Source organism: Capricornis sumatraensis, chromosome 14 (genome assembly GCF_032405125.1).
Source record: "Capricornis sumatraensis isolate serow.1 chromosome 14, serow.2, whole genome shotgun sequence".
NCBI lineage: Eukaryota > Metazoa > Chordata > Mammalia > Artiodactyla > Bovidae > Capricornis > Capricornis sumatraensis.
Window position 1 is genome coordinate 71,573,702 of NC_091082.1, and position 16,450 is coordinate 71,590,151.

Genomic DNA, 16,450 nt, shown 5'->3' on the forward strand with positions numbered 1-16,450 from the left:
GGGCTCTTTTCCCTGGCCTCTATAAGTCGGACCTGACAAGGTCAGGAGCAGCCATTTGGGAAAGAAGCTAGAGGCCCTGCAGTCAGAGGGGCTGGCTGTGCTTTAAGGGCCCCCAGTTGTGTCCGTTTCAGGCTCCAGAAAGCCTGTGTCTGCCCTTGAGAGGCACACATTACAAGTCACATGTAGCAAGGAGGCCCCTGAGACGTCCTGCTCACGTGCTGGCCCTTCAGGCTGCTGCCCTGTCACTTTATCCCTGTAAATCCCCTCCCTGGCTGCCAGGGCCTCCCCGTGGGAAGGGGCCTCAGGCTACTGCCCGGATTTGCCTGGATTCTTGAAAGAGCTTTGCTGAAATCTCGTACAGAACTTCGCCTGCATTACTTTTTCCTTTCAAAGCAGCTTGCAAAGTAGAGAGGAAAGTAAAAGTTAATTAAGCCACTTAATCCCGAATTGAAAAGAGGTTTAAAATTTCACCTGCAAGAAATTGTTCAGGCGTGGAGAGGAAAGGGCTTACACAGTATAACTCGTTTCCCCTGAAGCTCTCCCTCCTTGCTTGGTCATCCCACAGCGTGTTAGCATTTATGCCCTTCACCTTGAACGTCTCTGTGTTTATCGATGTGTCTATTTAGGTAGATTCACTTATTAACAGTTGTTGTATGTCAGTGTGTGTCAGCTGCTAGGCTGGGCACTTTACATGGACAATCTCATTTAATTCTTCCCAAACCCTATGAAAGGGTTACTATTACGATGGCCATTTTTGAGATGGAAAAGCTGATGCTTGTAATATATCTTGTCACGAGCTGTGCTGGAGCAGAACTAAGATCTTGAGTTTCACCCTGAAGGTTGTCTCTTTCTCTTCAGAGACATAAAGTGAAAGTGAAAGTGAAGTCGCTCAGTCGTGTCTGACTCTTTGCGACCCCATGGACTGTAGCTTATCAGTCTCCTCCATCCATGGGATTTTCCAGGCAAGAGTGCTGGAGTGGATTGCCATTTCCTCCTCCAGGGGATCTTCCCGACCCAGGAATCAAACCTGGGTCTCCTGCATTGCAGGCAGACGCTTTACCGTCTGAGCCACCAGGGAAGCCTCAGAGACATATATGTACATGAAAAAATTTCATAAGCTGACATCTCGCCACCTAATACTTCCGGGCAGAGACTGTATTGTATATTGCTTTTAAAATCGCAGAATGCTACAGATAACATTCTTTAGGTTTAAAAAAACAACCAAGGCTCAAAGGAGTTGAGTGATTTGCATGGGGTCACACAGTAAGTAATCAAAGAAAATGTACTAGGCCTACAATATCTGCCACGAGAAACCCACTTTCAAAGGGCCATAGGCTTGGGAGCGAGCATGAGGTCTGACTATCAGATGAATGAATTCGTGAAAGAACAAAGATGAATGTATGTCTAAAGGGTGAGGAACTTATGAATTAGCTAGTTTAAGACCATCTCAGCCAGGTCTGGTAACAACTTGTCCACTGAGCTTCTAAATGGTATAAGTTTCAATTCCCGGTTCCCTAAATCCCAAGTCAATTGCCAGAAGGATCCTACTGACCTTTTATCATTAACTTCTCCCCTCTTGACCCCTTTTCTCTTGTTAAGGAAATTCTAGGGTGGTATTTACCACCTCTTCAAAAAGAATCAAAGGAAAACAAAGCACATAATAATTTCAAAAGGGCGAAGGCTTTTTTTTTTTTTTTTAAAGAACTCTCTCCCCCACCTCTCCCCCCCACCTCTCCCCACCAGCACACATACTCTAAGTGCTGTTTGGCGAAGGTATTCTATGACTCAGATTGCTTTTTTCCCAGGGGCTTTCCAGGAGCAAGCATGAGGGGGAGTAAGTGTAAAAATACAGGAGGAGATAAAGCTTGAGGGTAGTGAGAAATTTTTTCCATCATGATGTGAACGGATTGCCCTCCTGGGAGCTCACGGGAGATGGGAGACTCAAGCTGGGGAGGGAGGCTGGGTGGGGAGGGAAGACCAGGGGTCAGAGTCGAGTGCTCTCCCCATCCTGCCCCACACCAGCTGTGCGCAGGCCATAACCCTGCTACTCACATCTGCCTCGTTCCACAGTCCTGGGATGCAGAAGGACTCCAGAAGGTCACTGCCACACAGCAGCAAGATCCGCAGCTCTAAGGAGGGGGGACAAAGTTAGCAAAAAGAGAGGGAAACGCTCAAATCTCAGCCTTCTTCCTCCGACCAGCACAGAAGCTCCAGAGCCCACTTCTAGCAGGCACCACGCTGCTGCTGCCCTGAAACCTCTGCTCACCCCTCCCCCAGGCTCATTTACAGACCACTCTCACTCCCTGCAGGAGGAACCTCTCTCCTACGGAATGGAGCAGAGAGTAACTGTCCTGGTTTGCTGGGACTGAAGGATTTCCAGGATGGGTTTCATGCTAAACCAGGATGGCTGGTCACCCACGGTCTAAGGCAGCTACACGCCTTGTGCGAGGTCTAAGAGGCTCTCTTTTTTGCTCTATATCAAACCAAAGTGCCCGTGGAGTTTGGCTTCTCTGCTGCTGGGCATCCTCTGGGGTTTGTCTTCCATCACAAGCGAGGCGTGATGGGGGCAGGGGACATGGCGTGCACCCTCAATTCACCAGCTGGCTCAGCTCATCACATGTCTTCCCTGTATGTGGCCACTGTCCTCAGCAAAGGGCTTGAGAAGTGAGGCTGCCCCCACCTTCCCAACTCCCAGGCACATTTCCAGCTTATCACTTGTTTTTCTTCCCTCATTAAACCCAGTCTGAATTTATCCCAACGAGGCCACTGTCGCTTAAAACAGGCAGCAAACTGACTCAGGCATGAAAACTGAGCAACGGGGGTGAAAAAGAATCCTGGGATTCTCAGAATCACGTGGGGAGAGACCTCCACCTGGATTGAGATTCAGGTGATGTGTTTGGTTCCCAGGTACTTTCCCCAGGCTCTTTCATCAGGTGCTGTGCTTAGCTGCTCAGTCGTGTCTGACTCTTTGCGACCCCATGGACTGTTGCCCACCAGGCTCCTCTGTCCATGGGATTCTCCAGGCAAGAATACTGGAGTGGGTTGCCATGCTCTCCTCCAGGGAATCTTTGCCAACCCAGGGATCAAACCCAGGTCTCCCTCATTGCAGGAGGATTCTTTACGGTCTGAGCCACCAAGCTCTATCATCAAGGCCTGTGACTGTGGGCATCCTGTCGGAACCAGTGATACAGCCCTAGTCTGAGCCTCCAGAGATCGCTGCCACCCTGGCCCCAGCTCTGCCCTCCTCAGACCCTGTAGCTAGCCCAGGGACCTGCCGAGGACTTTCAGGTGGTGAGCTCGCCCTGGGTGCAGGCTCAGTGGGAGACTGCTGGGCTGAAGAAAGACAGGGTCAACATCTCAGTCCCGGGTCGGCACAGCTCCTCCTCAGGAAGTCCCCTGCAGCACCGGGGTCTTAACACCTAAATATTCCTGCAGCCTCCCACCTCCCCCTCCCCTGTCACACTGTCATCTAATGTTCTGTTTACATCCAGGGACCTTAATAGATCTTTATATACCCAGGGCCTAGCAGAGTGACCTACGCACAGTAGGTGCTCAGGATGTGTTGAATGATCGAACGACAGAGAGGCTGGCCACAGAGGCCAAGCGGGCAGGCTGTCTCAGAGCCTTCTGGGTACCCCAGGATGGCAGGGCCAGATGGTGACTGTGGCCTCGGCTCTGGCAGCATGGAGGCCCTGGTCATGGTCCGCCTCCAGCCTCGGGATGGCTGAGAGGAGCCAGACCGGGCTGACTCTGGGGTTCCTGATGTTCCCTGTCCCCTGCTCGGAGCCACCCAAAGTTCCAGGTCAGCTCTGTTGAAAGGCTGCAGCTCTATAACCGTGGGCCTAAACCTCTGGTTTGGAGGCCACGTCCAGGAGACATGCTGGCCCTCAGCTTTTTCTACATCAGTGGTTCTCAACCGGGGGCAATTCTGCCTCCAGAGTTTGGCACGGTCAGGAGACGTTTTTTTGGTCGTCAAGGCTGGAGAGAGAGGTGTGCTACCGGCACCTAGTGCTGGGAAGGCAGGAACGCTGCTCAAAAGTCCACACGGCACACAGCCAGCCCCCACACCTCAGGGTTACGCCTGTTTCCTATGACAACGGTGGTGTGGTTGAGAAACCCGGCTCTGCGGCCAGGGAAATGAATTTCTTTTCAATTCCGGATCCAGAGACTCACTTTCTCACTCGAGTATAACGTAAGATTATTTTTAAAGCCAAAGCAGAGCAAGTTAAAGCGTGGGGGGCTGGGGGGGGGGGGTGGTGGGTGGGCGGTTCACCTTTGCTTGCAGCATCGGAACGGATGGATTTGTCACAGACCAGAGGCCCCGGCAGGGCTTGGGAATCCCATGTGTGGCCGCTGGAGGGCAGCAGTGGATTCCCCGGTTTACCCTAGCTCACGTTCTCAGCCTGCAAGTCTGGGGCAGGCCTGGTTAACAAAGTGGAAATGGCACCATGGATGCTAACTGAGCTAGGAGAAATGGCTTTTTCCTTCTCGTGAAGCGTGCAAGGGGATTTCAGAAAGAGGAGGTGTGAGCCAAAGGGCCTCACAGGACAGTGGTCTGGGGGCCAGGCTGCTCCTCTGGGTCCCACTTCCTTCCCCAATTCAGGATTCAGGGAGCCAGAGTCAGCCCTCCTCTGTCACACTCTCCTCCCAGGAATCCTGCTTCTGTGAAGTCCCAGGCCCCGAGGCCCTTTCCAGCTCCCATCACACCCCGAGGCAGCCGCTACCTCTACCACGCCAGGCCACGAATCCATCCACACAGCTGTGGCCACTCAGCTTTCCTTTCTCTGAGAGAGGGGGTCAGATGGGGCCAAGCTTCACAAGGAATGCTAGGAGCACGGCCACTGCGTTGCCTTTCTGTCCAAGGGGGGACTCCCCAGGCCGCAACCTGATACACGGACCCTGGGTGCTGGGGAGGTGAACGAGGTCCCAGGTGAAGCTGGCTCACAATACATTCTTCCCGGAACAAGGTATGGGAGGAAAATACACACTGGAATACAGTTGAAAGTTTGAAGACTGCTCTGAGCGCGGCTGGTCAAGAAGACTTTGTCCCGAGACGATAGTTCCTGGCCAGGTGTGGAGCTGCCAGGCAGGGGGAGAACAAGGCTTTTGGGTGTTTGTGGCTGTGGAACCTGGGGGTGAATGCTCCTGCTGGCTTTGGGGAGCCCCCAGAAGTACTCTTTCCTGTGGCCTTCAGACAGCCATGTGCTGGTAAATAAAAACTATTAAAACTTAAGGAATCGAGGAGTTTTTGAGTACTTATCACCTCTGTTTTTAATACAAGGTATTTAACTGCTATGCTTAGCCACTCAGTCATGTCTGACTCTTTGGGACCCCATGAACTGCAGCCAGCCAGGTTCCTCTGTCCATGGAGATTCTCCAGGTAAGAATACTGGAATGGGTTGCCATGCCCTCCACCAGGGGATCTTCTCAACCCAGGGATAGAACCCAGGTCTCCTGCATTGCAGGTAGATTCTTTACTGTCTGAGCCATCAGGGAAGCCCAAGAATACTGGAGTGGGTAGCCTATCTCTTCTCCAGGGGAACCACCTGATCTAGGAATTGAGGGGGTCTCCTGCATTGCAGGCGGTTTCTTTACCAGCTAAGCTACCCAGGAAGCCCATTTAACTGCTAAATAGTATAATTTAATTTTTTTGACTGAGTTTAACAACCAACTGGTAAAATTTCTGAAAATTTTCAAATGGTTCTAGCAGGTCAGTATGAGTCAACTCAGGTGCATCACTCCCGGGGATCAGAGAACAAGACCCAGAAAAGTTCGTAGAAATGATGTCACATCTGCTGGGCCTCCTGGGAGAACCCAGTGCCCAGGGTGCAGCCCTGCCCCTCCCTCCCTAGGAGGGGAGCCTGGAGTATCTTTGCAGCTGGAAGTTGAAGATTGAGCATGCCCGCTGGACACCCAGCTGCCCCCCATCCTAGCACCATGGAGATGACACCCTGGCCCCCTGCCTCCCTTCCTCCTCGACGATCCCATTGGTTCAAGGTTGGAAATTGGAAACCTGAGAAACGGCAGTGTGTGTGTTAGTCGCTCAGTCATGTCTGACTCTTCGCAACCCCGTGGATTGTAGCCCACCAGGCTCCTCTGTCCATGGGATTCTCCAGGCAAGAGTACCGGAGTGGTTTGCCATTTCCTTCTCCAAAATGGCAATAGTCGGCCCCAGAGTCAAAAGAACAAGGGCTAGGCCTTCAGCTCTCCTGCAGAGTTGAATTTGGGTTTGTAGGAGAGAGAGACCCAAAGATAGATATTCTCATCCATGCTGAGTCCTTTGGGGACTTCCAGCTGTCACTGACCCTCCTTGTCACCTGAGACCTGCAGCAGCTCGAGCTCCATTCTTGTCTGTCTGTGCTTTTCCGGCTTCAGACACTTCTGTCTCGAAGCTACTCTGGAACCTTGGGAAAATGTGCTTCCTGGCTTGTTTCCTAGGGCTGCTCAGCACTCATCTCATTTCTAGGGGAGTCACTGCCTTCCAATCCTGACAGCTCCGTGTAACCACCCTCCACCTGCTCTGGCCTGGGGCCTTTACTGCCTTCACACAGTCAGGGTCTTAGTGTCCACCCAAGGCTGTGGGGGAGATGGCAGACATGGCTCCTCCGCTGAGGGAGGTAGGGGATCTTCTGTGGGCACGGTGTTGCGGGCGAGAGAAGAATCTCTGGCTGGCAATGAACTGAACTTCCATGTCTTTTGAATGCGATGAAGACGCTCTAAAGGGGAAACTGCCCACGGACCCCATCCTACCTCCAGGGAACCTGCCGGAGTCCAGCTGGGAGATGGTACAGGTGAGATAACTAAGAACATGCTCTTAACTTGAAAGCAATTAATTACCCTTCCAAGAGCAGACCCTGCTGCAAACACCCCCCAGGGGTTGCAACCCTCCCCCTCCCCCACTGTACCCTTTGGAGGCAGGAGGCCCCGAACGTTCCCGCTTTTCCAGCCCCACTCACCGATCTCCTCGTACCGCATCACCGTGCCCAGGTTGGCATTCTCATCTAGGGAGGCAAAAGGGAATGCAGAAGCATCAGGGAAACAGCTTCCTGGTACCTGACTCTCAATCTGCCTGAGGGGCTTCTCAGAGGGAGAACACGGGCTCGGATGGGTGGGTGCAAGTAGGGACATCTGAGTAGCATAAATGGAGAGCACGGTCCAGCTTGAAACGGAGAGGGAACACTTCCTCAGGCTCCAGGGCAGGAGTCACTGTTCTGGGAATTCAGAACTAGACCGCCTGGCTGGGTAGCCAGTGATGGACACACACGCACTCACGCCGAGTGCCTTCTGTTTCCTTTTGTATTGGAGTGGGAGGAGGCTGGCCACAAGACCAGTATCCTCAAACCTAGGGAGGCAGTTGGCAGAGTCACAAGGAGGTGGCCCTCTCTTGTTCATGGTTACCTGGTTCAGAGAACAAGCAAAACTGAGTAGGCTGAGATTTTTCATATGGCAGAAAGCAAAGCCCCAGGAAGATGTCAAAGAGACAGAGGCTTTGCCATGGGCGCTGAAGGGGCGCCCCGCATGGGGCCCACGGTATGCACAGCACCACAGAGGTGACACCCTGGCCCCCTGCCTCCCTTCCTCCTCGACCATCTCTGTTGGTTCAAGGTTGCAAGTTGGAAACCTGAGAAACGGCAGTAGTTGGCCCCAGAGTCAAAAGAATGAGGGCTAGCTAGACCTTCAGCTCTCCTGCAGAGTCAAATTCGGGTTTGTAGGAGAAAGAGACCTAAAGGTGGGTATTCTCATCCATGCTGAGTCATCCACTTTTTTTTCTCCAAAAAAAATGGAGAAAATGAAGAAAAGGGCGTGTATGTTCTTAGCCTCTCAGCAGAAGTGCTGGGATGGGCAGAGCCGGGAGGGCCTGAGAGGGGCCACTGGGCCCCTGGAAACTCTCAGAGAGGTGGACACACTCCATGGACGAGGGACCAGCACTGCCCAGAGAAGGAAGGCGAATGCAGGAGATCTCCGGGAGCCTCAGGCCAGGACGGTCGCATCCCCTGGCTCCCGTCACAGATGGGCTCTGCAGGCCCAGTGACGTCTTCCATTCTCTCTCAATCATTGCGCTATAAGCGCTTCAGGCACAGCATGTGCTAGGGGTGTCTGCTGCATGAAAGAAGGAGGAGGAGAAAAAGAGGAGGGCTGCTCCCTTACCCACAAAGGTGAAACGCTCCACTGGCGGGCGGACACAGCAGATCCGGCTCAGGCTTTCTCCCACCTTTCCCAGGATCTTGGCTACAGGAGAGAGCAAGACAGACAGGGGCAGACAGGGAGGACCACTCATAACTCACAGTCTCATCAGCCCCGCCTTGGGGCCCTGGAAACTATGGGGCTGCGTGGAGGGGTGGGGATTGGGTCATGGGGGGCAGAAGGAGGGTGGAGAGAAAGAACAGAAAGGTGATGGCCCCATTCCTGCTTCTCATTTCCAGTCCAAGGAACAAGCAATCTGAGCCCTAGATCAGAATCTATTTTCTGGTGGTGTTTATGACAGTGTTGAAAAATTGGAAAATATAGAAGAATGAATATTAAAAGGAAAAGAAGTATCCATAATTCTACCGCTAGTGATAACTGCCACTGAAGTAGTCATATATTATTTATTTTCTTCCATTTTTATTATGCATACTACGCAGGTTTATCTTGTTGTTGTTTAGTCACTAAGTCATGTCCGGCTCTTGCAACTCCACGGACTGAAGCCCACCAGGCTCCTCTGTCCATGGGATTCTCCAGGCAAGAATACTGGCATGGGTGGCCATGCTCCACCCCAGGGGATCTTCCTGACCCAGGGATCGAACCTGAGTCTCCTGCAGCTCCGGCATTGTAGGTGGATTCTTTGCCGATGAGCCACGGGGGAAAGACCTTGGAGCTGTGTAACCTCTGGCAAATCACTTACCTTCTCTGGAACTGTTTTCTTTTTGCAAGTGGGAATGTAATATCTATATCACAGAATTAGTGCATTAAATGAGAATCTGTGTACTGCACGGAGCACTGTGCAAGCAGGCACTACTAAGTGCTGGGTAAGTGCTGGGGGCCCTTGAAGGGATGACTGAAGCTGGCTGGGGCCTGGGGGTAGGGGCTGGCAGCAGACTGCCTGGGTTTGACTTCTGTCCCTGCTACTTCCTACAGTGTGACCTTGGCAGGATGCGCAACCTCCTTAGAAAAGGCAGAGGAAAATGTTCCCTTTGGTACCTCTAATTCCCAGTTAAGGCAGTCATATTTATGTTAAAATACATACCATCAACCCCTGTCTCTCTGTCCCCGAATCTGTCTCTATCACTGTGACTATTTCTCTCTGATGCTGTTTCTTACGGGTTCTCAAAGCATGGTCCCTGGACCATCGACTTTTAAAAAATGCAAATTCTCTTCCTTCTCCCAGACCTACTGAATCAAGTTCTGGGACAGTGCTTAGTGATCTGAGTTTGAACAAGAACTCCAGGCGATTCTGAAGTTCGAGAGCCTCTGCTCTACACCAGCGTTTCCCTACCTGCGGTGGGCTTGCTGGGCGCGTTGTTGTTCTGGTAGATGGGTTGGGAGGTCTCATTTCGGGGCTGTCCGATCACAGGTGTCATGGAGGGTGTGTTGACGTTGGAGAGGATGCAGCCAGTCACCCGCTGCGGGGAGGAAGAAGGGCACAGTCAGTGAAGTCTTTTCCAGTTATCCCCAAACACTCATCTGCTTGGCCATCAGGGTGGGGTGTCCCAGAGCTGAGACAGTGGACTGGGGGAGGGCTCTCGACCCTAGCTGTGCCCTAGACTACACTAGGCTGGTAAGAGGAGAGATGACTCCCTGGGAAATGCCCTGGATGTGTTGTTGAACAGACTTGGGTTCAAGTTTGAGTTCTGTCCCCTTCTGGCTGCGTGACCTTGGATAGTTAACTTACCTGGTCTTGAACCTCAGCTCGAATGCCTCACTGACAGCGCAACAGGAGCCATCTCTCTGGGTTGTGGCGGGCTTACACGAGCGACCATACATGGAGCGCCTTTAGAACATCTGGCACATGGCAGAAACTGAGCATGTTGTGACTTTCCGTAGAATGCATGTGCCTTTCCCGCCTGCTTCATGGGACTCAAAATGAGGTCATGTCTGCAGAAGGGCTGTGCAAGCTCGGGAAAGGTCACACAAACACCAGGCGCTATCACCACCTGCTGCCTCTCCAGGCCAGAGATGCCAGTGACAGGGCCAGGCCGGGGAGCGGTGCCAGGCCAGAGATGCCAGCGACAGGGCCAGGCTAGGGAGCGGTGCTGGGCGGAGCAGGATGTCTGCACTGCAGGAAGGGGGAGGCGGGGCTCTGGGAACTCTGCGCCTGCTCAGAGTGTAAATACACATTCCAGAGCCAAACGGAAATGCTCTGTGTATTATCCATTGTGCTGTGTTATCTGGCCTGCTGCTTCCCTTAGTGCCACAGCAAACACAGAGCTGATAACACAGCATTCTTCACAGCTGACCCAGAAACAACCCCCCACCCGCCCCTAGCCTTGGCCCGTGGAGGGTGGAAGAGCAGCTTCTGGGCCACAGAAAAACAAAGGATGAATTTTCAATCTGCTGAGCTTCACAGGGCTGTTGCTTATTCAAAGTCCCTTCCCTGAGAGCCAGCTTCCCCTCATCCCTGGCCCACCACCCTTTCTGGATTACTGAGTCCCTCTGGCTCAAGGGTAAAGAATCCACCTGCCAAGAAGGAGATGCAGGTTTGACCCCTGGGTTGGGAAGATCCTCTGGAGGAGGAAATGGCAACCCACTCCAGCATTCTTGCCTGGGACATCCCATGGACAGAGGAGCCTGGCGGGCTGTTACAGTCCACGGGGTCGGAACGAGTCAGACATGACTGAGCACACAGGCTGCCAAGGGACCCCCAGGTCCCAGGGCTGGGGTGACCCTCCAAAGGCATCTTCCACATGCCACCCTGGAGGCAGAGCGGCACTTGAGTCTTTCTGAGCCCTGGAAGAGCAGGCGTTGATCTTGTGGGCTGACTTGTCACTTCTGCAATGGAAGACGGACACGACAGCATCCTGCTCCATCTGGGAGCCAGCCGAGGTTGGGGATCACGGGATCATCTCAGCCTGCTTTGTGGGATTCTCTGGCCGGCTGTGGCTGGTCGAGTGGAAGGGATAGCTTGCCTTCCTTTTATTATGATTTCACCTCCAGAAAAGAAAAATGCCACCTTCTCAGTCTGGGAGCCAAGGAATGTCTTGCTCTTGCGGCACGCATCATTAGTCCCATTCAACTTGTTCGGCGCTGGAGAAGAAATGTCCTGGCCACCTGCCCCACTCTGCCCTCCAGAGGCTCCCACATTCTCACAGCCTTGCCTTGCCTATTAAGCCCCGTGTCTATCTCTCTGACAGGCCCACTTTCCATGCCAGGAACCCTGGCCTGATGCTGGGACCGGGGAGACTGAGATTTACCAGCAGCTCCAAGCTCCCACTCCTGCTCCAAGGTGGGGGGCCATCAGAACTGACATTCTCTGCTGGCTTGTAACCATCACTCAACAGCTGTGGCTCCTGGCCAAGCATCTCAGGCCCAGACTGATGCCTCTGGGCATGAGTAACAGAGGAAGGGTTCGGGAAGCCCAGACTTTTAGACAGCAGAACAGCAGCCAGGGTTTCTGGCTGGGCAGAGCCAGGGCTCAGGAATGCCTGCAGGGTCCCTGATTCCTCAGCCTGAGGCTCCCGGTGACTGAAAGGAGTGCAGCCCCCCAGCAGTGCCCCCAGCTGACCCATAGTGTGAGAAATAAGCTTCTGTGAAGCCACTGAGATCTGAAGGATATTTGTGTATCTTAGCCTGCCCTGACGGATACATCCTTATACAGTAAGACAGGATGTCTTTTATTACTGCTGTTGTTGAGACCAGCCCAGAGGAGCAGGACCACCTTGTCCTGTCGAGGGGACTCAGGATGTCTTAGAAGGGTTCTCAAAGCAGAGAGAAGGGGGTTCGGTTTTCTTCAGCTTAATAGATGAAGCACCAGCCAGCCTGTCCTTTCTACTCCTCTCGCTCTTAACTCCCTGGATGGTCTGGAGTCCCAGGTCCACGTCTGTTCAAATAAAGTGGGTAGAGTCGGGGTAGGGGGATGGTTGAGGCCGCTGAGAGCTCCCCAAGGAGAAGATTCTGACAGGCCTCTGATCGTGAACACAGATGGAGCGGGGCGCTCCCTGTGTCAGGATGATCCACTCTGATCACAGTTTGGGGCGGGGGGAGGGCCCTGCATCAGGACCAGTGGAGGCGAGCAGGGAGCCCTGCGTCTTGTCTCCGTGGGCCGGGCTTCTTGCCATCAATGGCACTGCTTTTCACCCTGTCACGGTAGAGCTGATGGGTTGGCATCCATCTGTGAAGGGTACTTTCTGCACATGCCGACTGGTGCTGTTGGCTGGCGTGGAACCTGTGCTTACCTAGCAACCAGCTCTTCGGTCGCTGCACCCGGCCATAAGCCCTGGGCAGCTGTCAGGGTGGGCGAGGCAGTCACTGTGGGTCCTAAGATACCCTGGTTCACCTCTCTGCGCTTCCTGGTTGTTGTTGTTTGGGCACTAAGTCGTGTTCAACTCTTTGTGACCCTATGGACTGTCATCCCCCAGGATCCTCTGGTGGGTTCATGGGATTCCCCAGGCAAGCATATTGGACTGGTTTGCCATTTCCTCCTCCAGGGGATCTTCCCCACCCAGAGATCGAACCCCCGTCTCTTGCATTGGCAGGCAGATTCTTTAGCACTGAGCCAAGACGGAAGCCCATGCTTCCTTTTACCCACAAATAAATCAGAGGTGAGAACACACTGTCTGTGCGTGGACTCCTGTGAGAAGGAAAGAGTGTGCCTGATGTACAACGCCTGTAGGAATGCAGTACTGCAGCCCTGGCAAGCACGAGGCAAAGGGACTGCCGGGTCCTCTAGAGGTGCGGTGGGAGGACCTGGCCCCTTGTGCCCCTACCCAGCGCTCCTTTCTCCTCCTTCTCTTATCACTTTGTGAAGTTTCCCAGCTGCAGGGTTTCTGAATCCGGCCTTGAACTTGCTGCCGGGAGATGAAAGCTGCCCCCAGTCATATTCAGGAGGAGTTCAAGGCAGGGAGCAGGCTCTGGGGCTGTTCTGGGTTCCCAGTCTCACTGCCCTCCTGGATGCTGCTCAGAGCTGGTCTCCCCACGGCTGGCGGAGAAGCTGGGAACACCTGGGGCAGTCCGCCTTTCCCAGGCTGCCTGGCCTCTGCGGGCCCCCGGCCCAGAGCCCGGCCCAGCTCACCTTCATGAGGTCCCGATGGTGTTCGAGGACGCTGCAGGTCGTCTGCCAGGTGTCCTGGTAGCACTCCCACGGGTCCACCCTGACGATCGGAAAGACAAACTTCCCTTGGCTTCCATTCTCACACTCTTCGCTTACAGGTTCCTTCCAAAGGCAGAGCTCAAAAAGCTTACACAGAGTTGGTCATATCGTGTACTCAGATCGCAAATCAAATAAAACATGAGCTTGAAATACCTTCCTGAGCCTCAGTTTCCCCTCTGTAAAATGAGAGGAAAATGCTACAGGCTTACATGAACTGATGCTGGCACTGGTCTGGCCGGGTTTAATACCAGCACCAGACCCTCCCAACTGTGGGGCTTTGCGTAAGTTATGTGATTTTGGGTGCTCACTTTCCCCATTTGTAAAATGAGAATAACAATAATAACTCTCCTGTGGAGTAATTAAAAGGGGTCAGTGAGTTGTACATGCAGAGTGCTTAGAATAGCATCTTGCTCCCATTCTGGGGAATTCTCTTCTGGACCTTATAGGATTCTGATAAGAATGAAACTAGCCACGCCCTTATCAAGTGGTGACTGCAGGTACCTGAACTGGGGAAACTGCCCGTGTTGGCTCCTGCGTGTGGTGGGGTGGGTGATGGGCATGGAGGTGGGTGCGGCAGCCACAGTGGAAGGCACAGTCCCCAGACCGGCCACTCCTGCTTCACCCGGGACGTGAAGTGAGCCAGGACCCAGGCCCAGAGGGAGGCAGCGCTCGGGCTTCATTACCAACTTAACGAGCTGCTAAACTGGGACGTTTCTCAAACACGTTCTCAGCAGTTGAGCATTCCGTCACCTCCCACCAGGCAGCACAACTAGGGTTCCCAGAGACAGACCTCACGAACTGAAAATGCTCAGAGCACCTGGCTTGCCCTGAGCCTGACCCTCTCAGATCCCTGACCTGAGACAGGCCTCCTCTCTGAGCTGGGTAGACCCCGGACCTGGCTGAACAGGTTCCTCGGTGCCCAGGGGCTTTTCAGGCCCAGGCCCCATCTTCAGAGCTAGCTTCAACCTCTCTGGTGATCTCAATTCTCAAAATTCTGATGTTCCCAGCCCCTGGAGCCGTGCACTACGTGCTCAGTAAATATGTGTTGAAGGAAAGGGGGAATTATTTCAGAATCTTCTAATCACAGACAAGCGGGAACCATCTCCTGTCCCACTGGACACTTCTTTCCCCTGAGATCATGATGGGCAGAGCTAAGAGGCTTCACTTCTACCCAGACTTGACCACAGATGTGCTTCCTTCACAAGCTCCTTGACTTCTCCTAAGCCGTCTCCCGACCTCACCTCTATCTCAGGGCGGTGGTGGGTGGGTGGGGGGGGGGGATGAGAAAGTCTATAAAGGGCATGCGCTGCTCCCACAAATCACTGCACACAAATGGCACGGATCACCGTTTAATTATCATCTTTGCTTCCCTTCACTGCTCTCATTTCCGCCCACCCCATCTCTCCCCTGCTAACTCTCTGCAGCCCTCATTCTGAGGTCAGCGGCCCTTCATTTCCTTCCTTTCATGGAAACCTCTAGGTGCTGCTTATTCTTTCATGAGGGGGAATTACGGGACACATGGTGTGTCGTTATTTTTTTTAAATCATCATCTTCTCATGCAAATTATAACTGTAGGAGCTGTGGGGAGCGTAATTAGCATAATTAGTGGAAGCCTGCGTTAATTACACAGCCAGCTCAGCGGATAATGGTGTCTGCCATCTTAGCAAGGGGACCATCCAGGGACCCTCTGAGGGAAAGGCTGTGTGCACTCATACCCACCTCCCCACCAGCCCCCGACACACACCTCTGTCCCGCCCTCAGCACGGGGCCCTAGGGAGCCTGAACAGGAATGGAAAATAGCCAAGGCCGGGAACCTTCCCTGAGAGGTAGTGAAGAGCTCATGGAAGTGAGTGGGGATGGAAGCGGAGAGGCATTTTGAGTTTTCTGGCCCTGCTCCACCCCAATCCCCATGATATTTTTGGAAACTCTGAGCAGACTCTTAAGTCCACAGGTGCCAGAGCAGATGAAACACTGAAAGCTCCCTCTTTAGTTTCACGGGCTCCATGACTTGGTTAAAAAAATGAGTCACCAGTTAGGCCACCCCACAATGTTTACATGATTATCGCCTGCATGGGGCTAATATCTCCCCCATGCTCCCCACTCCTGTGGGTTCCAAGCTGCTGTGGGACCCTTCCTGTTTCCCACCCAGCCCCAGGGAGTCCCAGGGCCGCCCACTCTGGCATCCTCAGGCCCACCCTACCTGATCCAGTCGGAATTCTGGACGGCCAGCTGACACATGATGAGACGGTGCCGGCTCGACACAAGACCCTGGGAAGCAACAGAGCGACCGCTGAGAGGCCGGCCCTGCTCCCCACAGCCTCCCCAAGATGCCATCCCAAGCCAGCCCATTATAAAAGTGCACCATTTTTCAGGGCTGACAGAGAATGAGAGTGGGAGCCCTCCACATGTCTGGCTGCCACACACAGCCATGGAGCAGACGTGCCAAGCGGGGAGAAGAGAAAGGAGGGTGTGAGTGGTGCGCGCCCCTCCCCATCAGAGTCAGAGCCTCCGCCGACCAGGGCAGCCAGGGCGTGCCCAGCACAGGGATGAGACAACATGGCAAGTGCCACCTGGTCTCCCGGCTCCATCGGGCTGGGTGACTTCCCCGGAGCCCACCAGGTTGTATCTGGGGGAGGAGGTGAAGGACTTTGACAGCGTCCAGATTTCCTGAGATGTGTGGCAGGGAGGGAAGGAAAGGGAACATGAATTGTAAATCAGATTATAAGAGGCAGAGGCCTTTTCTCCTAAAATCCCAGGAAAGATTGCCCGGCCCATAACCAGCCACCAGTCTGGCATCCTTGGCCCTCAGCAGGGGGGCCAGCTCCGCTCCTAGCGCATTCTGACTGGGGCTGGGCATGGGCAGCTGTTTCTCCCAGCTGCTGCCCAACTCCCACTGGCTCAGGTCTGACTGTGGTCCAGAGACGGGAAGCAGGACACCTGCTACTGGGGGTTTTGCATCTCTAAGAATCGCAGCAGAGATGGCAGTGGGGCAGTTTTATGCCAGTGGCATCATCAGGTCAGGAACAGGGGTTAGGGAGGATGGAGACAAAGGAGAAACCCACCTGTTTTCCATAGGAGTCGTGGACAGGAGAGACGATCCCGCCAATGACAATAAACCTTCCAGTTTTGTGCAGATAATCCCTGGCTCTTTCTAATTAAGAGAAG

The 16,450-nt window shown here is 53.6% G+C and overlaps 1 protein-coding gene across 1 annotated transcript in view; it reads right to left on the bottom strand.

Moving 5' to 3' along the window:
* NMNAT2 (nicotinamide nucleotide adenylyltransferase 2) overlaps nucleotides 1–16,450 on the bottom strand; it is a 214,885-nt gene that overhangs the window by 17,659 nt on the left and 180,776 nt on the right. Inside the window, exons 5-11 of the mRNA XM_068986288.1 lie at nucleotides 16,348–16,436; nucleotides 15,486–15,553; nucleotides 13,208–13,286; nucleotides 9,476–9,602; nucleotides 8,149–8,229; nucleotides 6,957–7,001; nucleotides 2,053–2,129 (exon numbers count right to left, since the gene is read on the bottom strand). Of these exons, the coding sequence (XP_068842389.1) occupies nucleotides 2,053–2,129; nucleotides 6,957–7,001; nucleotides 8,149–8,229; nucleotides 9,476–9,602; nucleotides 13,208–13,286; nucleotides 15,486–15,553; nucleotides 16,348–16,436 (566 nt within the window). The remainder of the gene's footprint in view (nucleotides 1–2,052; nucleotides 2,130–6,956; nucleotides 7,002–8,148; nucleotides 8,230–9,475; nucleotides 9,603–13,207; nucleotides 13,287–15,485; nucleotides 15,554–16,347; nucleotides 16,437–16,450) is intronic.